This window comes from Colletes gigas, unplaced genomic scaffold (genome assembly GCF_013123115.1).
Source record: "Colletes gigas isolate AHSC1104 unplaced genomic scaffold, ASM1312311v1 Colletes_gigas_Sc00004, whole genome shotgun sequence".
Lineage (NCBI taxonomy): Eukaryota > Metazoa > Arthropoda > Insecta > Hymenoptera > Colletidae > Colletes > Colletes gigas.
In genome coordinates, this window is record NW_025106633.1 from 473,893 (window position 1) to 495,738 (window position 21,846).

The 21,846-nt window shown below is 36.5% G+C and overlaps 6 protein-coding genes across 9 annotated transcripts; 1 reads left to right on the forward strand and 5 right to left on the reverse strand.

The window, feature by feature from the left end:
- The first annotated feature begins 1,967 nt into the window (after nucleotides 1-1,967).
- On the forward strand, nucleotides 1,968-5,277 carry LOC122405021 (clavesin-1). The gene is made up of 4 exons (XM_043409470.1): nucleotides 1,968-2,352; nucleotides 3,840-4,150; nucleotides 4,229-4,322; nucleotides 4,397-5,277. Exons 1-4 carry the CDS (start codon nucleotides 1,968-1,970, stop codon nucleotides 4,543-4,545), a joined length of 939 nt encoding a protein of 312 aa, XP_043265405.1. The 3' UTR covers nucleotides 4,546-5,277.
- A 510-nt stretch (nucleotides 5,278-5,787) lies between these two features.
- LOC122405022 (cobalamin trafficking protein CblD) lies at nucleotides 5,788-8,142 on the reverse strand. The gene is made up of 5 exons (XM_043409471.1): nucleotides 7,950-8,142; nucleotides 7,689-7,827; nucleotides 7,182-7,597; nucleotides 6,892-7,108; nucleotides 5,788-6,792 (listed from the first exon to the last, which is right to left on the reverse strand). Exons 1-5 carry the CDS (start codon nucleotides 7,950-7,952, stop codon nucleotides 6,701-6,703), a joined length of 867 nt encoding a protein of 288 aa, XP_043265406.1. The 5' UTR covers nucleotides 7,953-8,142; the 3' UTR covers nucleotides 5,788-6,700.
- A 642-nt stretch (nucleotides 8,143-8,784) lies between these two features.
- On the reverse strand, nucleotides 8,785-11,058 carry LOC122405184 (nascent polypeptide-associated complex subunit alpha). 4 transcript variants are annotated; one of them, XM_043409723.1, is made up of 7 exons: nucleotides 11,000-11,058; nucleotides 10,358-10,472; nucleotides 9,998-10,262; nucleotides 9,795-9,914; nucleotides 9,497-9,592; nucleotides 9,248-9,406; nucleotides 8,785-9,042 (listed from the first exon to the last, which is right to left on the reverse strand). In XM_043409723.1, exons 3-7 carry the CDS (start codon nucleotides 10,250-10,252, stop codon nucleotides 9,028-9,030), a joined length of 645 nt encoding a protein of 214 aa, XP_043265658.1. In that variant the 5' UTR covers nucleotides 10,253-10,262; nucleotides 10,358-10,472; nucleotides 11,000-11,058; the 3' UTR covers nucleotides 8,785-9,027. The 4 variants fall into 4 exon arrangements, with proteins under 4 accessions (XP_043265658.1, XP_043265660.1, XP_043265659.1 ...); XM_043409725.1 differs by lacking the exon at nucleotides 11,000-11,058 and adding an exon at nucleotides 10,621-10,971; XM_043409724.1 differs by lacking the exon at nucleotides 10,358-10,472 and having other exon boundaries at nucleotides 11,000-11,057.
- A 639-nt stretch (nucleotides 11,059-11,697) lies between these two features.
- LOC122405224 (endoplasmic reticulum junction formation protein lunapark-A) lies at nucleotides 11,698-16,412 on the reverse strand. Its single transcript, XM_043409795.1, has 10 exons — nucleotides 15,811-16,412; nucleotides 14,859-14,900; nucleotides 14,601-14,788; nucleotides 14,332-14,518; nucleotides 14,193-14,204; nucleotides 13,823-14,078; nucleotides 13,455-13,616; nucleotides 13,174-13,365; nucleotides 13,022-13,105; nucleotides 11,698-12,955 (listed from the first exon to the last, which is right to left on the reverse strand). The coding sequence occupies exons 1-10, from the start codon at nucleotides 15,835-15,837 to the stop codon at nucleotides 12,822-12,824; spliced, it is 1,284 nt and encodes a 427-aa protein (XP_043265730.1). The 5' UTR covers nucleotides 15,838-16,412; the 3' UTR covers nucleotides 11,698-12,821.
- Nucleotides 16,413-16,906: 494 nt separating this feature from the next.
- LOC122405345 (probable malate dehydrogenase, mitochondrial) lies at nucleotides 16,907-19,382 on the reverse strand. The gene is made up of 3 exons (XM_043410020.1): nucleotides 18,754-19,382; nucleotides 17,917-18,303; nucleotides 16,907-17,281 (listed from the first exon to the last, which is right to left on the reverse strand). The coding sequence occupies exons 1-3, from the start codon at nucleotides 19,168-19,170 to the stop codon at nucleotides 16,907-16,909; spliced, it is 1,179 nt and encodes a 392-aa protein (XP_043265955.1). The 5' UTR covers nucleotides 19,171-19,382.
- A 294-nt stretch (nucleotides 19,383-19,676) lies between these two features.
- LOC122405100 (condensin complex subunit 2-like) lies at nucleotides 19,677-21,129 on the reverse strand. The gene is given in 3 exon segments (XM_043409607.1): nucleotides 19,677-20,262; nucleotides 20,321-20,411; nucleotides 20,413-21,129. Coding segments are annotated over 3 exon segments (1,080 nt in total). The 5' UTR covers nucleotides 20,967-21,129; the 3' UTR covers nucleotides 19,677-19,827.
- Nucleotides 21,130-21,846: the final 717 nt, after the last annotated feature.

Below are 21,846 nucleotides of genomic sequence, written 5' to 3' on the forward strand. Positions count from 1 at the left end.
TAAATAGTGCTTTAAAAACACTTTTTCTGAGAGTTGTATTGCAATTGTATTTTTATTTAAGACTAAGGCAATCTATTCTAAGACTGAAAATAGACAATCTATTAAAATTGTTTTAAAATCAATACTGAAGATGAACAACAATGGACATCCTAATGCGCAAATTTCGTAAAGAAATTAACATTAAAAACACTGTAAAAAAATGTATGTATACAATGTGTTCGGTGAGTCCACTATATCGATCAGAAAATTCGTCTCTTTTCGAGCGATTCCCAAACCTTCGTGATAAATCATTTCGTCGGGCCCCTATCCAGCCATGGGGCGCAAGAGAACAGCCTCGTTGCTCATCGAAGCGATCGAAAGTGGACCCACGGTGAAAGTAAAACGTAGGATTGCGAGAAGAAAGTGAATCTTTGCAGCGAACCGCCGCTTTGCTCGTAAAACGGGCACCGCGATTAAAACTTTTTTCCGGGGGGGGGACAAAGGGTCTTACGACTCGTCGGGGACCCGTCGCCGTTCGCGCGCCTCGTCGTAAGTCGGTCAGCAATTACTTTTTCGTCCAACCGGTGATAATTGATTTTCGTAACGATCGCGCGTACGCCGAGGAAACTTGGCTCGCCGCGTGTGGGCGAGGTGGGGTGCGACGCGGCGGCCGGTTCTCAAGGTGTTTGGAAACAGGAGATGGAAGACGCGTGCAACGAGGCGACGCGACGGGAAGAACGGAAGGAGCGGTAAGAGCGGCGTCCTTAAATTGATCGCGCGAGCGGGCGAGCGGGTTTACTTCGGTCCAGGTCGCTCGACGGCGAACGTATCTTCGCGCGGCGCCCAATCGAACTGGAACGGGAACGATTTCGCGATACACGGGTTCAGTGCGCGATACTGGAAACGAGTGCACGGTTTTCACGCGGAAAGGAACGGCGGAGACGTTTTTCCTCGTAGTTGGTACCATTCGAATTCTTAAATACTGCCGTAACGTAAACATTGGCGGGGGTGTTAGTAAGTATCTCTAAACGCAGATCGGTGCAAGTACCGCGAAATGGACGTCCAGTGGACTTACAAAACCGAAATGTAAATACCAGTATTATCGTCGAGTCTTCGTTTGTTTATATTTCGCGTCCCCTTTATTACCGAGTCTGTTATTCTCTTGTACGTGAAAACGTTTTCGAATATGATATTTCGGTTTCGGTACTGCAGGGTTTAACAAGAGTCTAACAAAAATCTGAACAATGTATCGGTACCGTTTTTAGTATTTATTTTCAGCTGTTAAAGACCTTGGAATAGACTTTGGTTTAACATTTAGTTTCAGTATACATTGCGCTTTCATTTTATTCGACAATTATACCTTGCAATATTGGTACTGTTTTTAGAAAGGCAGCATGAGAACTACGGAAAGTAAAGTTTGGTATATTATGTACGATTAGTTATTTTATCGTTATCGAAGTGCCGCGTCTCGCTTTCTCCCGTTACAATCATCCTCTTTCTTTGTCGAGCAATATTGGGTGCCAGATCTTGTGAAAGTTAACCCGTGCATTAACAAATTTACCGATATTTCTGTATTTCGGTTTCTGTAGGGGTTGCGAAGGTGTGATCGAGAAATAACGGTACAAGACGCTGGTTTTTAGCAGTTGTGTCGAGGCACCAGGAGAACGTCTCGGCGCGTGCGCGCGCGCGCGCGCGATAGAAAGCGCGGCGACCGGAGAACCGCGGAGGACGGCTATTCTCTCACGAGTAGATCGGTGCCGGACTTTCTCCTGGACGGAGAATCGAGAAATGTCGTAAGAAGCCGTCGGGGTCTCGTAATCGTCGGGTGCTCGCTTGAAATTCGAACGAGTTGAAACGGGAACGCGACACGGATACTAAGGTACAGAAGGAAGGGGGAGGGCCGAAAACACCGAAGAGACGCGTCTGCGGGCCCCGTGGAAATCGGATCGTCAGTGATCGTCGGTCGAGCGGACGCAGGGGCGACGAGGATGGCCGATCTGCGTGAAGAGGATTACGGGTGCACGCTCGAGGAAACGACGAAGACGATCGCCCGTGACGAGTTGAGAGAGGACGATGCCACGAGGGAGCAGATGTTGGACCAATTCAGACACTGGATCCAGAAACATCCGTCCATCAAACGTTGCAGAACGGACGCCGCGTTCCTCCTGCGGTTCCTCAGAACCAAGAAGTTCAGTCTACCGATGGCGGAGGAGATGCTCGAACGGTACTTGACCATCAGACAGCTGTATCCGAACTGGTTCCGGAACTTGGACATCGAGGATCCGGACATCGAAGCGATCGTCGACGCGGGCTACCTGGTACCGCTGCCGCACCGCGATCGCCACGGTCGGCGAGTGATACTTTCTTGCGCCGGTAAGCATCGGACGATCTAGGGCAACCGTGCGCAACACGATGCATGGTCGACTTTCCAGCGCACAGTGGTCTGGAACGCTGCAATTTTTAGGGAAAAATCAATTTCTCGAAAAAGAATTTGCTCCACGATAATCCTTTGAAACTTCGAAAACCGAAATGTTACGCTATACAACTCTGAAGAGTATCCTGCGCAATTGGAACAGGATATACCTTCTAAACGGTTGGGGACAGAAAAATATGTTATAAATCAAAGTTAAATGGTATCAGACGATGCGTAATATGAAACTAATTTTATGCACTTACGTGCATTGGAGCATCAGGAAAATTGTAACGCAAATCAGAAACTTAGATGTTTGACTGCACCAGTCGATGTATTATAGTTTCATTCTTCGGATTTTGCCCAACGGAGAACCGATAGGGATAAAAGTTCTGTGTTCTTAGAATGCGTTGAACCGAGGATTTTTGAAATTCCACATTCTCTAGCCAGATCTCTCACAGACATATTTTAATTCGACGTTCGCCAGCACTACTGTCACGCTACCTTCATCTTTAACAACTGGTTTGAACATGTCGCGTTTTGATTTATGGAAAGACCTGTATTGACGTAAATTGGACTCCAGTTTGTAAAAATACGAACGCGAAGGCTGTTGCTGATTAGGATACGTTTCTCGATATAGCTTCGCAGCCTCGGTACCATTTTGATTGCATGTGCTAAACAAAATGAACGTATCAACTGCTCCGCTATTCGTAAATGCCACACGAGTAGTAGATAGTTTCTGATGGAAATCTTGATCATACAGTGACTAGTATTAGCAGCCACGAAACATTGTAATGGATTCGGAGAACTTTTATCTTCGATAACTTCCTAACGAATAAGTTTAGGGCACAAGTACGTTAGTACTTTTATGTAGAGCATAAGAAACTACATCGACTGGTGCAGTCAAAAATGTAGGTTTCCATTTAAAAAAAAAGGTGCAGTTGCATTTTTCTGATGCACCAATGTACATAAGTGCATAAAATTAGTTGCACTTCACGCATCGTTTGATACCATTTAACTTTGACTTACAAAATCTTTTCCTATTCCCAACAGTTTAAGATATATAGCTTGTTCCAGTTGCGTGGTACACTCTGTATAATCAGGTACAGCAAATCTTCGAGTAACTGCATCTTCAACTCCCAGAATGGCACCTGCCGAGCTACGCCTACGTAGAAAAGGACAACGAACGAAGGATAAATAAGAATAACACAATGTGAAACTTATTTATTTTTTTATTTTTTATTAGTGGGACTTAAAGGATTTTAAATGTACGGAATCGTTCGTTATTCGTGAATAAAGTTTACCCACCTCTGGATGATCGACACACGAGTTAAAAAGTAACGTAGGAATACTTTGTTCGTTGACTGCGGGTTAATGTTCGCCTTCTGATGCTTTTCTTCGTCCGTTGCGCCATATTTACGGTGCGTTCTTTTCTCGTTTAACGTTTAAGGCCGCTTCGATCCGTACAAATTCACGTCCGCGCAAATGGCCCGCGCCCACAGCCTCGTGGTAGAGGCACTGATGGACGACGAGGAGAACCAGGTTCGCGGTTACACGTACATCAACGACGAGTCCGGGCTAACCATGGGTCATCTCAGCGCGTGGTCCCTGACGGACATTCGTAACATGTTACGGTGCATTCAGAACAGCACGCCCATGAGGCACAAGGAAACGCATTTCGTCAACATTCCATGCTGCGCGACCAAGATCATCGAGTTCGCCATCTCGCTCCTCAACGACAAGTTGAGGGCACGGATCTCGGTACACGCGTCTTTGTATTCAATCCCCATTCCAACTGATCTATCAATCTACAGATCGTGTTTTCGTTCTGTTATCTAGGTGCACAAGAGCCTGGAAGAGCTGAAGGCCGTGATAGACCCGTCGAACTTACCAAAGGAATACGGAGGTGACGTCCCGCTCACCGAAATGATCGGTACGTAAGCGCGTCGATTTAATTTCGTTACAAAAACTGTCGTGTATTTTTTTTTTTTTTTTTTTTCTTTACAGCCGAATTCAAGAAAACCTTGAAGAAACAAAGAGACGAAATAAAAGCGCTCGACGATATGTACATAGAGATCTCGTCGCCAGATTGCCGCGTCGCTTTGGGCAATTTGAGCGGCATACCGGGATCGTTTCGTAAATTGGAGATCGATTAGCGGTTAGAGCCCTCCCATTCGAAGCTTCGCAAATTTTATTTGCGAATAACGTACACAAATTTTAGACGTAAACTCATTTGTAAATTAGGATCTGACAACGAACTTTTTGAACCAGAAAAACCAGTTTACGAGTTTAATGTTTATTATTCGAGAATAAAATTTGCCTGACTCTGTCTCTATTTCACGGATACGCGGGAACTTTAACACTTTCTGCCAGCCAGCAGTTGTCGGCCGCTGACGCGTGTACGTGAATCTATTGTTTCCCGCCACAATGTTATGATCAACTTATCGAGTTTGTTCAAGTTCTCTACTTTTATAATTCTTTACAGTAATGATAATTTCTCAGGTTTCATTCTATCCGAATATTAATATAACAAAAACTAACTAGTACTGTACCATAGATAAGATGTTATTTACACGCAAATCCATGAGTACGTATATTGCACATTTTCATGTACGCAGACGTGCAGCTGTATACAGCAACGGACGAAAGTTTAAGACAACTGCATTCTTGATAGATCATCATACGATATTATAGATAAAAAAATAGCCAACAATAACAATCGTATATACTCTCACGCTTCATCTGTGGTGAACTTAATAACTCTCACAGCATAAAAAATAAAACTTTTAATACTTCATTTGCTGTGAACATTAATTCAAGACTATATTAATATTTACATAGTAAATTTCTTTCAATTTATACAGGGTGTTCGGCTATCCCTGGGAAAAATTTTAATGGTGGATTCTAGAGGCCAAAATAAGACGAAAATCAAGAATACCAACTTGTTGATGGAGGCTTCGTTAAAAAGTTATTAACAATTAAATTCAAAAATTTAAAATCGTTCTGAAAAAATTATTTTCGGTCGCGGGGGTCAATTACAATCATTTTTGGTCATTACACATACCCTCGAAATCCTACCCAGTTTCGAGAAAAAAATTCGAGGTGTGAAATTTTTCGACGGGAGAAAAAACATTTCAAATCGTTCTGGAAAAATTATTTTCGGTTATGGAGATCAATTACAATCATTTTTGGTCATTACACATACCCTCGAAATCCTACCCAGTTTCGAGAAAAAAATTCGAGATGTGAAATTTTTCGACGGGGGAAAAAAAATTTCAAATCGTTCTGGAAAAATTATTTTCGGTTGCGGGGGTCAATTACAATCATTTTTGGTGAATAGACATACCCCCAAAATCCTACCCACTTTCGAGAAAAAAATTCAATACGGGCGGAACTTTAAACGTTAATAGCTTTTTAACAAAGCCTCCATCAACAAATTGGTATACTTGATTTTCGTCCTATTTTGACTAAACCTAAACTGTCTTAAACTAATGTTCGCCACGAATATAGTATCGAAAGTTTCATTGTCATAATCCCAAGTACTATTTATGTTTTGAAAGTTGTTAGATCGATCATAAATAGAGTATGAATGTACGTGTGATTGTAAGACAAACTAGGAATTTTGTCCACTATTTAGTATATACAATATTTCACGGCTATCAAAAAGGTCATCGACTTGAATTTTTGTCCGTTATTGTACCCATGTACCCGTAGTAACTGTACTCATTGAGATGATTTTCAAGAGTATCGCGTGTACCGGTGTATTTTATAAACGCGTACAATATCGAAGGCTCCAATTAAATCTTTCTTTCCGCTGAGCGGATCTACGGTCTCGATCGCGCCCCAGTTAAATATATAGTACTCCATGATGCATTACGATCTCGTTGCAAGTCACGCGACAACAATTTTGTATGACCAGACTTCGCTGTTAATTATTACGAACCTCCACGAAAGGTATGAATAAAGCGTTTTCTCCTGTCGGTGGTATTAGTTACCTACAATCGTTTAAATTTATATACAGCTTAGGATAAGATGCGACGACATTGCGCGTCGTTTGGCAATTAATTATATGCGTTAACGTAGAAACGGGTAGGGCAGTGCGTGCGTCGAGGCGTTATTTCGCGACGAATGGAACGACGACAGATAACATGGAACGTTTAAAGAAAAAACACCTTGCGCACCATTATTTTTAACAAACTTTCCTTTGTGAATTTTATACAGGAATACCCACAAATTTATACTACATCTGCGCCAAACCAAAGCACTGATATAACAACCAAACGTATGTACATCATATCGATAGACTCCTTTTTATTGGGTTTCTTTAACATTTACAAGCTCGCAGTCGCGCAGAATTTCTTTCAGAAACTCTGTGCTCGCAGGCGCCGTAGTGTAGAGACTTCCTGCAATGTATAAAACGATTGCGTAGCTGCATTGTAAACGCGACGCGTGTAAACCATTAAACAACCTTACAAATAAAGCGTGAAACTCGAAATACTTACCACGAAAATTTTTAACGTTATTGTCGCACAAAATAACTTTGCAATTGTTTCTATGTAATATTTTAAATCCTAAACAACGAAATCGTTCGTCCGTCTTGTAAAGACTGCTATTCTTTTGTATGCTCAAGTGCGGCTGCCCGCTGAACGGGTTGATGAAATCCGCCCAGTATCCGATCATTTTTAATTTTCCACAAATATCCGATGCTGCTAGTACAAACTACAGAAACAATAAGAGTAAAACTTTAGTGTGCTTGTTTTTGACAAACAAGGGCCTTTTTACAAAAACTTACATATTTGGCTAGCTCTTCCATCTCTGTTTCTGTACTCCATCTATTAGTTTTTAAATTAATCTTCTGACAAATACTAATTATCGTAAGTTGTGGAGACCCGACGTCCAAACATCCAGGAAACAGTTCTTCTATACCTTTTCTCAATAATAAAGGACATTCTTGAGCTATGCATCGAAGCGTCGCGTGTTGGGCATTGTCTTTCGGACGATTTGTTTGATCGATAGATTGTTTAGCGACCAAGTCTGTAGATACCCATTTATTGTTATCACAAATGTCAACCAACTGTGTTTTCACTTGTGCAGTGGTGGTTACATCCGACCAGGCAGGACCAACACTTCCTGGTAGATAAAATCGGAAGCCCCTTGGCGTTAGTAACTCCCAATTAGAGTTTATTCCAAGCACAGCACCATCTACATCTAGAAGGTATAGGCAAACATGAAAATAATTTCTGTATATTTGTACGCGACATTGAATAGGTCACGGTGACATGTACTCGAACAAATTTACCGTCTAAATTTTCACCCTCTGACTTTACGACTTTGTACGTGCTTGTGCTTTTGTCGCTACGTCGGGAATAACGATTCTTCACGAGCAGATTAAGGAGTACCGTGGCATTAGTATTTCTAGCACATTTTACACAAAACATCTGAAATAAATATCAACGCGAAGATTATGAGCGCCAAATTATTCCCGATGTTTTGTTTACAATCGACTCGTATTCGCCGTCACAAAGCATTAAATTAATCTACAAAATTGATGCATCGTTACCATTGAGCCACGATTCACATGCTGGATTGACACTTTCCTTATTGAAAACACTGTTTTGTTTTCGATTATCTAACTCTATCCTTACTTAGTCAATCACTTGTATACATATCGCATCTTAATTTACAAGAATACCTGATGCAACATGCAACGTCAACTCATAGATGCAATTGGATTATACAAAATGGTGGGCAGTTGATTTACTCACCAGATGGCATAACATGTTTAACTCTTCTATTTTTGTCTTAATAAGTTAAAAGTACCATCTCGGTGTCACGTCCAATGTTATTGATTTAGGACGGGGTAATTATGCAAGTTAGAAGATTTAGCTACGATGACCTTGACCTTGGCATATGCTTTAAAGACAGTCTCTTCGGTGATCGATGAGTTTTAGCCCTCGATCGTTGTTTGTTAAAAAACAGTATTTGTATTTATTAAAAATATTTAATAATGGATTATTATTTGTTTAATGGCCTTGCAGTCATTTAGTAAAAACAAAAGTCGATGGACAAACAAAAAGAACAGGAAATGTAACCAAATCTAACCCGTTTGCTAAAGCTAATTAGATTAACCCAATTGATATTCCGAGTTCGGAATTAATTTTAGTGATTAGGTCGAGTTTGGCTATTTTTTATTTCGTTCCTACACAACTGTGACACGATTCAATATTTGTCGAGATAATATTATTAACTTAGAAGTCTATTGCACCATTCGCGTCAGATATCTTCCAATTTTTTTGCGAAAGTTATTTTATGTATCGGTACTTCGAAATAATCCATAACATCCTCGATTTTTAAAACTTCGCAGGATGGGTTCTTCGAACAAAAAGTCAGCAAGATAGTATCCTTAGTGTATTTATTTTTTTTCATATGAATTATGTATATACATGTGGATTTTTTTTATGAGACAAGCATCACGGCCTCCGTGCGAACTCCGATGTCTCTCAGTATTCGAGCCTATCCCTTCAATGTAATGAGACAAAAGAAAGGATGATGGTTTTTCCTGATAACGCAGATGATAAAATAAAACGACCTCACAATGCGAGCTACGACGTAGCACATCCTACTGCTAAGCAGCTTCATTACATCGTCAATTCCTGAAACGCATCGAAAAAATGCAAAGTGAGTTTCTTGCATTGCGCGCGACATACCAATTATTCTATAAAAGTTCGATCAGTCTGCCAAGATTTGCAACAATATTTTAATTCTGATGGTAAAAGAAAATGCGAAACCATTAAACGAATCATCATACAGTGTTCTGGAAGAAAAGCACCATTGATTATCTGGCTTTCAATGACTTACCATAATAGCATTGACGATGTCGTTGTCATTATTTTTGAGAGCTTTAATAGCTTTCCCTCGTGACGCATTGGCTTGACACATTACTAACTCAATATCTTTTTCTTCTACACCTGTTTCATCGACCTCTTCTTCTGATTCTTCTTGTATAGGTGCGACGACCTGCGATGAAATAATGTTCAAAAGTAAAATGCAAATATTGTATAAAACTTGATACCGTTTTTTTATAGTAAATAGAATAGTGTATCTTACCGTAGTACTACCGCTAGCTTCAGTTGCTGGAATAACTGGTGGTTCCTTGAACTTTTCAGCTGCTGCCATTTGGGCTTGCTGACTAAGATCCTCGATCTGCAAAAAAGTATTTTTTTCTCGTGTAAAAAGATGGAAAAATAACCATTCAAAAAATATAATTATTTACTAAATATCAGCCTGCCAAGGAATTATCAGCAAAGATTTTCAGCTGTTAAGCGAAACTGTAAAGAATCATCATTCACTCTAAATAATAAAATTAAAAATTCCTCATTTTTAACAATTATATTGCAAATCTCACCTTAGCTTCACCAAATACTATGTATGTATCAGAAGCTGGATTCTTCAACACATCTGGCTTGTTGATTACAAAAAGAATATTCTTTGATTTACGAATAGTTACTCTGTTGACTCCTTGGACCTGTATACAATAGAAAAAAAGATTAAAATATTTATTTCTGTGGTAACGAATGTACACTAAGAATGCAAGTACATTCAACATACAGGTTTCAATCCTAGTTTGCTCATAAGCTTCCTGGCCTTTTTTTCTCCACGACTTTGTTTTGCCTTAGATACCATGTCAATAGGAAGACCGGTAACGGTCGTTCCTGAGAAACCAGTAGTATCACCGGCATCTAGTTCTTCTAAATCTGGAAGCGTATTGTCCGAGTCTGAATCCGTTCCAGATCCTGCAGTTGCTGCTTCGACCTTGGTAGGTTCGGAGCTCGCAGCTTTGTCAAGTTCAGTCAGTTCCGGCATGTTTGTTAATCTACAATCACCAATTACAATAAGACGTTGTCTCTTTTGTACTTACATGAACGATAACTTAATATGCACAAACGCGTTATGAGATTAGATACTGACTGATTTCAATCACGTTGAGAACAAAATTCCTAACACGACTTATGAATTAAAATCCAATCATTTTACGAGATATAGCCACACGTGTTTGATACCGGGTTTACAAAGTCCGCCCCACCTAAAACATTTACCGGACGTACCACGATTTTCAATGAAAATACGCGATCCAAAGCGCGGGAACAGAAAGTTACCGAAATTCGTCAACGAACTGGAAATTACTCCCAAGCACGAAGTAATCGTACGAGAATAGTAAATACTTATCGTACAATGATTGTCATAGACAAATGGACGTTGTTATGGCGCCCACTGAATGTAGTCGAAAAATACTTGAAGCAATGCGATCGACAAATTTTTGCCGTTGCTTGCGCTCAGTTATCGCAACACGTTGATAAGAGTTTCGTCGTGCACGAGCAACCCGTTTCGTGCCTCTTTACACTCGTACGCGTTTTAATAATGTTATCGTAACACGGCGAATTTGGTGAATAAAGATCATCGAGGTACAAATATTTCGCACGCTCATCGTTGACAATAAGTTATATCACGCGATACGATTTGCATGGGAAGTTTCATTGACTCCTCGTCTCTCGATATTCGCGCTCTTTTACCATCGTAGTAGAACGATGCCGAAAAAATCGTTAGATTTACCTCGAACAATAGTCCGTCAACGACCGAGCACTATTTTTACCATGTAAACTGAAACCAATTCACGCGTATGCACCAGCGAGCACAACTTCATAATTTTACGAACGCATAATATTTCGTTATGGGTGCGTTCAGTTTAAGCGCGTACGTTTTTAAGTACTATTCGAAATCATTCTCGTTTTTACTATTAACTATTAGATACTTACGCTTGTTTGTTATAACAGTTTCTTTCAAGATTATAAATAACTGTGAGCGTGTCAAAATGAAAAATAAACCGGGAGAAACAATGGAATCAGGACTGTTCTTGCAACCGCTAAAAATACATGCAAAAGTAAACCGCATTGACAATACAATGTAAGTACCACCATCGCGCGAGTATTTTGAACGCACCGTAAATAAACAGTCGCAATTGACCGCGCAAAATGATAGGCAAAAACAACACAATTTAACTAATATTTCATTTACATATAAATAAGTACTATAATAAAAAATGTAATCACAGCGAAAATGGTCCGATACTAAAAATATATTGAAAATGTACAAAAATTCTTTATTGCATTTGATATGTATGTACAAATTAATAATTTTCGTAAATCTTTTCGAAGCAATAATTACTCAAGTGGAGGATTTAAGAAATTTCCTTTAAGTTTCCTCCGCGTATATTATTTACTATTATTTATTATAATTGATCACTATGTAAATACAAATTTTAAATCACATTAAGTTTTACATCAAACACTATGCTTTAAACACTGCTTGAAATAAAAGCATTCGGTAATAATCGTAAAGAAAATAAAACGATCTCATCTTTTCTAAAGACAAGAATCTCCTTTTTTTTTTATGAATTTTCTGCGTCACCTATGTATAAATTGAAAAGTAACTGTAGTTATCGTTTGCTATACTGAATGCCAATTTTTCTCTGGCGCCTAAATAAATTGTAGAGCATAAAATATATGTTCTCATTATAATAACATATTTACTAAAAGTTTAGCAGAAGTTAAAAGGAAAAGTGAAATATCATCTTGCATATTTTCTTCTTTTACATAAATATAGACATAAGAAAATTTATACCATCCACAACATATAATATTAAACGTGTAATTTACCAAAAGTACCGTTTAGCATTCAATTTGTATCCCTTTAATATCTTACGAGTACAAAAAGCAGCATGCACTTAATGAAAAAACGAAAAAGATTATTTAACATTAAAAATGATAAGAATGTAAAGAAAAATCAAATTTACTATGATTTTATAAGAAGGAAACGATTTTTATCTACTATAAATACTAATGTCCACTATTGACGAGATAAGCAGTCTTACATAAAATTGATCACTGACTACAATTTTCAACGTGGGCGTTTTTGTAATGATTCGGATAATTTACGATCTTTATAAGAATAAACGATTTCTAAAAATTCTTCAATACATTATAAAACTTCACGATTTTATAGGTAACGGATAGATGAAGCAAAACTTTTAAAGGGATCGACAAGATATTATATTAATAATATCTTCTAAGTACTTGTGATAACTTTGCTTCATTTTACAGTTACGCAAAATCCTAACAAGAATTAGACAAGAACAATTTGGAATGACTTCTCATTCGAATACGAGAATATAGCATTTATATAGGTCACGCAAATACTATATTACCATCTACCGTTTAGTATGATACTTGTTGCTTTTTGACTATTCAAGTAATATAGTATTTACATTTTTGCTACACATATTTGTAAACCTATACACCTGTATACTACAAACCAATTGTAGTACGGTTCATAACAAAATGTTTCATGTCGCAATTTCATTGAGAACATGTTCTTGTTAGGAGAAAGATTCGTCGATGTCCATTTTTTCAACACTTTCATCACGTTTATTAGCTTCTACTGTATTGATGTCTGTGTAGGCTTCCTCTGTGTTGGTTTCTTCTGTGTTGACTTCTTCTGTATCTGACTCGTCTACGATTCATAGTTGCGCATGCAAGTAGAAAAATAATAAACTACATCAATAAAATCATTACTTACCACATTTTTTCTTTATTTGTGCTGTAGTGTGTTCAGTGTCTTCAGATATTTCCGTTGGTCTCTCAATTACTTCGATATCCGAGTCTAGAAAGTATGCATGCATTACGACACAAAATAATACTACAATCAAATATCGTCAAACGTGTTCAAACCTGTATCCGACGGACTTGATGACTCAATTTGAGTATGCTTCACTGATTCGGAATTTGTAGCAGCTGGCACATGTTCTGGTGTGCCTAATAACGACGAATTCTGTTGAGGAGTCGCGCAAAACTCCAATTTTTGCGCGGAAGGCTTTTGTTTTCTTGCAGGATTCCAAAAGTTGCAATAACAACATCTGAATCCTATAAAAGAACACACATATTTTAAACATTTAGTGTTACAATCGAATCTTTATACTTAACTCTTTTTGTAGTTTACGATAAATGTTTACCAAGATATTCAAATTCTTCTTTCAATGCCATTCCGTTATGCGACTCGCAATGTTTGCAAATAAGTGCATATCGACTTGATGGGCCATCACCAACTATGTATTCAACCAATCGATCTAAATAATTCCTTTGACGAGGTAACACCGGACGCGGTAAAGGCGATCCTAGTAAGCAATAATACATTTTATAATTTTCTGGTTCAAGCAATACATCTATAACGTCTACTCTTTATTATCATAAACATTTGTTTTTCATAAATTAAAGTAACAAAAAAATATAATGCACTTGCTAAAGAATTACATTACATAAAGTAATGTTTAAATAACAAAAAAAAAGTAAAGGTAGGAACTATAGTTCTAACAATACTAACGATAAGCCATAGCTGGAACAGTAGGTCTAACACCACTTTGAAAAGGAGTGACTGGTGTATTTCGAATAGGAGCCGCGCCAACGGGGACAAGGCCAGCGTTAGTGGGCATTCCACTTTGCGTATTTAATGATTGATTTTGACTTGTTATTACTCTTTTCCTCATTTCCCCAGAACTAGACAATGGGGATATATTCTGTGGCATATTTTGTCTTGCTTTTAGAGACGTTTCCATTGGAGTTGATACTCTAAATGTTGGCTAGAATAAAATTGTTTTTACCACGATGTTTTACTCCCTTCTCTTTTACTACTGTTAAGAACTTTTTGCCCCCAAATAAATACGAAAGAAAATGAATATATATAAATCACATACCTGTGGAGATAACTGTAACAAAAAAAATAGAAACGAAATTCAATCGATTGAAACAAATTTGCGTATAAAATATATGTAACTTAAATAATGATAAATTCATTAATCAGATTTTATTAAATTTTATGCTGTTCTTACTTACAGATGTTATTTTTAACTGATCTGGAGCAAACTTTAAAAGTATTTCTTTAGCCTTTTTATACGTCTCTGTTTCTGTAACATCGTCTAAAATTTTCTTTTTCTCTATCTGCATTGAACTTAACTTTTCTTCATTTTCAGAAATTTTACGTTTATAGTACCATGTAACCAACTTTTTTGTAAGTAGTATTCTGTGACAATAAAATATTCAATTGGAGCATGAGAGTAATAAGAGATAAATAAATAAATTTGATTCAAAGACATAATACTTACAGTATTGGAAAAATCAGTAATGGAATAATATAAAATATTTGATCATATAATGACGCTGGAAAGAAACATAAATAAAAAACAAATGCAGTTATTATATAAAGTATGGCACTGTAAAGAATAAGAGTGCCAACTATTCTTTTGTGCTTCTGCTCCGTGATATGCCCATATCTTTCTATGTCTTTAATTTTCTGTTAAAAAAAAATATTTGTTATAATGTTGAAGCTTAGTGCTATATTTAAAGAAATATAAATTTCTTACCTTATCAAGATCCTCTAAGATTTCAATTGTTGTTTTCTTTTTCTGAAATGTTCAAAACACTAATATGTTTATGTGTTTATATAATTTAATAGTTTTATTAGAATCATGATTATATAAAAAAAAAAGAAAAGGAAAGAAAAACATCCATGTAAAAAACACAGTTATATTCATATATAACTGTAAATGAAATTTGGACCCTTGCATCAAATTCAAATTAATTCATTACTGTGAATCAAATATGTTCATGGAATAATAATTAATATGTAAGCTTTGAACTACATGTACAGCATGTTAATTCATAGTTTTTAGCAGCCAGTGCCAAATCATGGCACTGAATAACTAAGTTTTATATATTTTTTTAATAATATTTTCTTTAATCATAGCATGTTTATATATTCTTTAATAAAAAAAAATGTTCTATAAAGTCATTGTCTAGGGAATAATGCTGCAGACTACTATAATGTTTTTGATTTAACAATGAGGAATTTAAATATGTTTAATGTGGTGTCATTGAATGGTAATCCTGTACTGCATGATAAATCTGCTGCATAAATTATGTTTCATTTTGAATTATCATTGAATGTTCGAAAATTTCAAGTGCGAAAAGCGTCGTATCGTAAAAGAATATTATCATAGAAATAGCGTGTATAATTTATTTCCAAAGAACGACAAATATGTTAGTTTTTCTTTAAGCTTTGTTTAAATTCTTCTTATCTTCGCGCCTAACCTAGAAATGCTGTCAACCATAAAACCGTATCTCTATTTACATTTAATCCTAGCATCGAGAAAACGTAAGATATCGGACATTAACGGTAATCAATGCGCTACGGAAGACTATGGCCGATTAATAATTCCTAAATGCACAGTAAAAGAACAAGATGCAGTAGAACGTTAACCTTAAAAACAGAAGATATCGTTAATATTATATTTGTAAATATTGACACAGACTTACATGAAATCTTGATAATATCATCCCCATATTGTAGTCACTTTAACAAAATCGGGATATTGTTTGAGAAAAATAAACGGCCCGTCTGGAAGGTGTCGAAGTCAAAACAAGAGGATTCGTAAAATTTTAAAATAGACTAGCCGGGCGGTATCCACAGTCGTACGACCCAAATTTAAATCCTTCCAAGTTTTGTTTCGATATTTATAGATCAAATTATCTATAAACACTTCGCGAATGGCAATAGTACGAAATACGCTATCGAATACACGAAGGGAATGTATATATTCTGTCGGCGCGCGATTTATTCATAGAATGCGAAAATATATCGGCGAATCAACAGATGTCGGGGATTTCTTTTCTCGCTTGTCACTTTCACGTATTACAAAGCAATGGAGCGTACTTGTAAAATGTTTTTTTCGATCGTAGTATCTATCGGTCGTTAAGTTCACGTACTAATGAATCACGTAAGCCGGTTACTTCGCATTTTGTTCTTGCCAAAAAATTAACCGGAATTCTGATCGTCCGACCGTTTGAAACTATAAAATGAACTGAGGCACGAACGACTATGCACAGTATCAGAAGCAGTTTTGCTCGGCGAACGTAGCTTCCTGTATCGATAAGGAAGAAATACAAGAAGCAAAATAAACGTTAGCACCGTTGGGCATACGCATGTAACATTTTAGTGGATATATGTATAAATAGAACTGACGTGTTACGCTCGATCGCTTAGAGAAATCGATATGTTAATACACATTACTATTTTTATTGATGTATAATAATACACGCTTTATACCACAAAGTAAGAATGCAAAGACAAGTGATTTCGGTATTGGTTAAAACCAGATAAATTTTCTTTCTTTGCACGAAAAGCAGAAAAATAAATTAACAATGATATTGCAATAATGTGATTGTTGTTTAATGGAATAACATCGTAAAGTTATCTCGCTGCCTTTGTTTCTCTAAAAGATACCGAAGAGTAATCGAAAAGAATTCGATTTAAATCTCTGTTGCTTAACAATTTAAAAAATGATGACTTCGTTTTGATAACGTAGGTAACGATTTTATTAAATTACACAATCTCGCATGCGAAGTAATTAATTTATATATTTTTCAGCTTATTGTTTCTGTGGCTGGAAACCGTTTTCATTGCCATTTCGACGTATTCGTTAATGAACGGGATCGCTTGTTCGATAAGTACTATTTCCATAGGTGACATTTTCGGCAGTCCGTAATTCTTTTGTACACCGCCTGGACCGAAATGCAGCTCGTTCGTAAAAAATCGGCAACCTGGTATCACGTTCGATCTCACGTAAGCATAATTAACGATGTTCGTGAATCCGCTAAGCCCACCGGCAAGCGTGAGAACTAGTTTAGCAGCAGCTGCTCCAGCGGACAATATCGGCCCTCTGGATTCGATGTTCGCCATTTCTTTGTCCGAGCCGCGAAAAGATTGCAACAGCATGTCGTGTTGTGCCTATAAATACACAATATCGTATTCAATTATAAATTTAATCGCGTGTAATTAAGAAATGTTGACAGAATTCAGCGGATTTCCGATAACATTGCATTATTCTACATCAGTGTTTCTCAAATTACAGTCTAATTTCGTTTGGTATTTATACGTATGCATTATTTTAGCAAGGAACATATAAAACGTATAGATTAAAAGATAAACTTTATAAATTGAATAACATCAAAAACTTCATTTTACTACAGAGGGTTTACACAATCGATTGAGCGATTGATTATCGGTACTCGCGAATGTACCCGGTACTCTGTGCAAATCTTATCGCAAGATATACAACGTTTGATTAATTGTCTGTATCACTATAGTCTAAGTATTTGTTTAAAAGCTGGAATTTATGTACCGTCCTCCGCTGACTTGAAGTCCCGTGGCAGGAATGCGAGAAAAGTAGAAGGGATACACGATACACGTATTCCCACGCACACATTGAACTCTGGCTCGCTATTCGTCGCGGCAGTTACACACACATGTGGACTGCCTGAGCGCAAGTGAGGAAGACAGATAAATGGGCGGTCCGACTCCTCTTGTCCCTGTGTCGTCCCGCGAGACTTCAATTCAGCGGAGGACAGTACTCTTGTACATACATCGGTGAATCGGTTGATCGGAGAAGCCCGCGATAAAAGCGGAACGATGGTGTGAGGATCTGCTCCGCCAATCACGGGGATCGATAGGAAAGCAGGATTCAAATCTAGGAGATTTGCAGTCGTTGCTTCCATTTTCATGCGTTCGAAAGCAGTGGAACCGATGATTCGGTCCGGGTCCCACCATCCAGCGAGTTTATAAATTTCCGATACCATAGGAAGCATCACTGTGACTGGTCGAACAAATACAGCTACTAAAGCGTCCGGGCTGACCGATACCATTTGTTCGGCCATTTCGCATGTATACACCGTCGCGGCCTCGAATTGAGCTTCAGGATTCGAATCCATCATATTTGGATCCGTTTCATCCATCAACGCGATAATGTTCGTCTGTAGATGATATCAATTTACGTATATCAAACGTATTCGGTAACAGTGAACTGAAAATGATATATCGTTGCATTTTCAATTGCTTGTAAGATTAGACATTATTGTTATTGCAATGGCCAATTTATTTGGTACTGTCAAGTAGCCAAAGTATCCCATGTATAGTATTACAAGTTGTTGTCTCGAAAAGAATTAAAAATCAGGGCCATGCTCATTTTTCTTATTTTGTCTATTTTATGCCAGAACCATGAAACTCAAATACATGGTTCTGACACAAAGGGGATGATTTTATAGAGTACATTGAGGCTCCAATACAGGACGAATTTATGGTACACGATTGAATACAAAATAAAGTTCACTTTCTGTACAAGATCCCCTAATACTTTAAAGAAAAAGAGACAACAAATATTTATACTCTTTAATAATTGTGGCGGGAAGATAATTGATACGTACTTCTTTGAGAGCATCTTTTATACTTTTTTTCTTAAAATACTTTATACGAGTCGACGTGTCGATATGATTTGCATCCAAAACTGCAGTAGCCATGGAATTCCGTGCATCCACCAGATGCACGCGTTTTATCATTCGTGATTGTTTTAAAAGAACAGCTGTGTAAATCGAAGCCTCGCCTCCTCCAATTATACAAACTTGTACGTCACCTTTGCGATCTGGTAGGAAGCAATCATAATCCTTGAATTCGGATTTCTTCGCGTTACTAGATTCGGCGTCCTTTTCTGAGTTTTGGTCATTTTCATTGCATTTTTTGCCCGTGACTTTTCCATTATCGGTTGGAATTTTCGAAATGTTTCGACGACAACGGAATATACATTTCTTGGGGAATTTTAGGAGGCATCGTTCTATTCCAATCATGCTCGATCATTCACCTTGCGATGCGAGTCATTGACGATAAATTTTTGAATACTATCGGGATTTATAACATGCGGCAAAGATGAAATTTGGCAAATAATTAGGTTATCAGTTTTAAGTTACGATATTAGCTAATAAAAATATCTAATGAACAATTGAACGACTTTGTATAAATAAAACATATTACACAAATTTATGTAAATGATGGTGGTAACATTTTTAAAAATTTTATTTTTATTTCATCGTTGGTCCTTTGAAGTAGGTGGTTGAGATTTTGTTGTTACTGGTTCAGCTTCAATATCTGCAAGAATTATGATCATTTGCTAAATCATTACAAGTTTATAAATAACGGAACAATATTTATATTCGCAAAGTTTTTCTTTATTATAGTTTTTACATAAAATGTAAAAAATTTAACATCCATATATGTATACATATGTATAACATTAAACAAGTTAAAGTCACAGACAGTAGCAGAGGTAGAAATGAAAGGGGAACAGTTAGTGCCTTTGTATTAGTTTTTGTTAATATATCTGACAATCTTTTATAAATGTCACTGAAATATGTATTTTCTTTAATTTTATTTTCCGTTTCCTGTATTTACACTCATGCTATCATTATTTGAATCCAGGATTTTCTAAATACATTTCTTTAATTGTTTTATATCAATTTTTTAGTATTTAATTTGTCCTCATTTCTTAAATTCGGTATTAGCTTATGCAGGTAAAGCTTAGTAACAGATTCGATATTATTAGTTTCCACCCTTGAAACTGGTACTAATGAGAACTTTGGTAATGCAGCTTGTTTTGTGTCATCATCATGAGACAGTTCTATTTCTTTCCTTTTCTTACCTCGTTCTAGATGACATTTCTCTATGACTCTACTCTCTCTGAAGAGTTTTTTGAAATTATGCATTTTCCAATGGATTGGACCAGCCCAGTGAATGCTTGTACCTTTCCGAAGAACAGAATATTCCGACATTTCTGTTGCTTCTGTATGAGTTACAAGTTTACAAAAAGGTATTCTTGCTTCCATACATTTTTCTACATTGTTTTCATCATCATGAGCGTTAAGACGAATTGTTTCATCTTCCGATGGTTAATTTTGAATTCTGTTCCAACAATAGTGACGAAGAAGAGAAACCTAAGGATACACAACAAGAAGAAAATAGATTTCTATTCTCCTTATTTTCTTCTTGTTGTGTATCTTTAATATTTCTTTTAGATTCTACAGTATCTACAATGATCATTATGCATGTGTGAATAAAACTTTGAATTTGCATGATTTGGCAGTGCTACTTGGTATAGTGCATTCATAGTTTGTATATCTTCTTGGTCCATTATCCATGATGAAGGTTTTATTACTTCAACAGTTCTTTTCAAATCATTCACGGAAGACAAGATTTTTTGTTTCCATTTCTTCAATCTTTTTTGTTTTATTTTTTCTGCATCACTCATTTCGTTTCCTTCCACGTTATTCATATTTTCATGACAATCATCTATTGGTGTTTTATTTTCTTCTTTGTCAAATTCACCAACCAATTTCAATATTTCTGTATGAAGACTGTCTACACGAAAACCATAAATCTTTGCATTCACATCCAAGGATGTACTAGCTACTTGGAAATCAGATATGTTAACATCTTGTTTCTTAATCATGTAATTCATTAAATCAATCATTTCTAAGTTAAAAGCATTTTTTAGATTAATTTTATTTTTGCTGTTGAGTTCTATACTGATATTTGTGCTAAACTGTCTGGTTAAGCAGTTGACCATGTGAGATGAATATTGATAACACATTGACAACAAAATTAACAAAAGCGGGTAAACGACAATCTCTAGGACTTGCCTATTTAGCACAAATATCAGCTCCTGAAATAACTGATCGTATATACGAATGTATAGAACTCATCAACAAAAACAAAATTACTGTAAAAAATGCTTTTAGCTTAGAAATGATTGATTTAATGACTTACATGACTTACATCCTTGGATGTGAGTGCAAAGATTTATGGTTTTCATGTAGACAGTCTTCATACAGATATATTGAAATTGGTTGGTGAATTTGACAAAGAGAAAAATAAAACGCCAATAGATGATTGCCATGAAAATATGAATAACGTGCAGGGAAATGAAATAAATGATGCAGAAAAAGTAAAACAAAAAAAATTGAAGAAATGGAAACAAAAAATCTTGTCTTCCGTGAATGATTTGAAAAGAACTGTTGAAATAATAAAACCTTCATCATGGATAATGGATCAAAAAGATATACAAACGATGGACACACTATACCAAGTAGCACTGTCAAATCATGCAAATTCAGTTTTATTTACACATGCATAATGATCATTGTAGATACTGTAGAATCTAAAAGAAATATTAAAGATATAAAAGTAAATATTCCACAAACAGAACATTTTTCTGAATTAAGCAAATAAGGAGAAGAGATTTCTAGAGAAATTCTACACTATAGATTTCTACACTCGTATATACGATCAGTTATTTCAGGAGCTGATATTTGTGCTAAGTTATTAATATTCATTTTATGGTGTAATTACAAACGTTTTTTCTCATCATTATTTTCTGATAATGCATTTTGTACATAGACAGATTTTCTTTTTAAAGAAAATAAAGAATTTAATAATAGATCTTTTTCGTTTTGTTGATTTGCCATTTTATA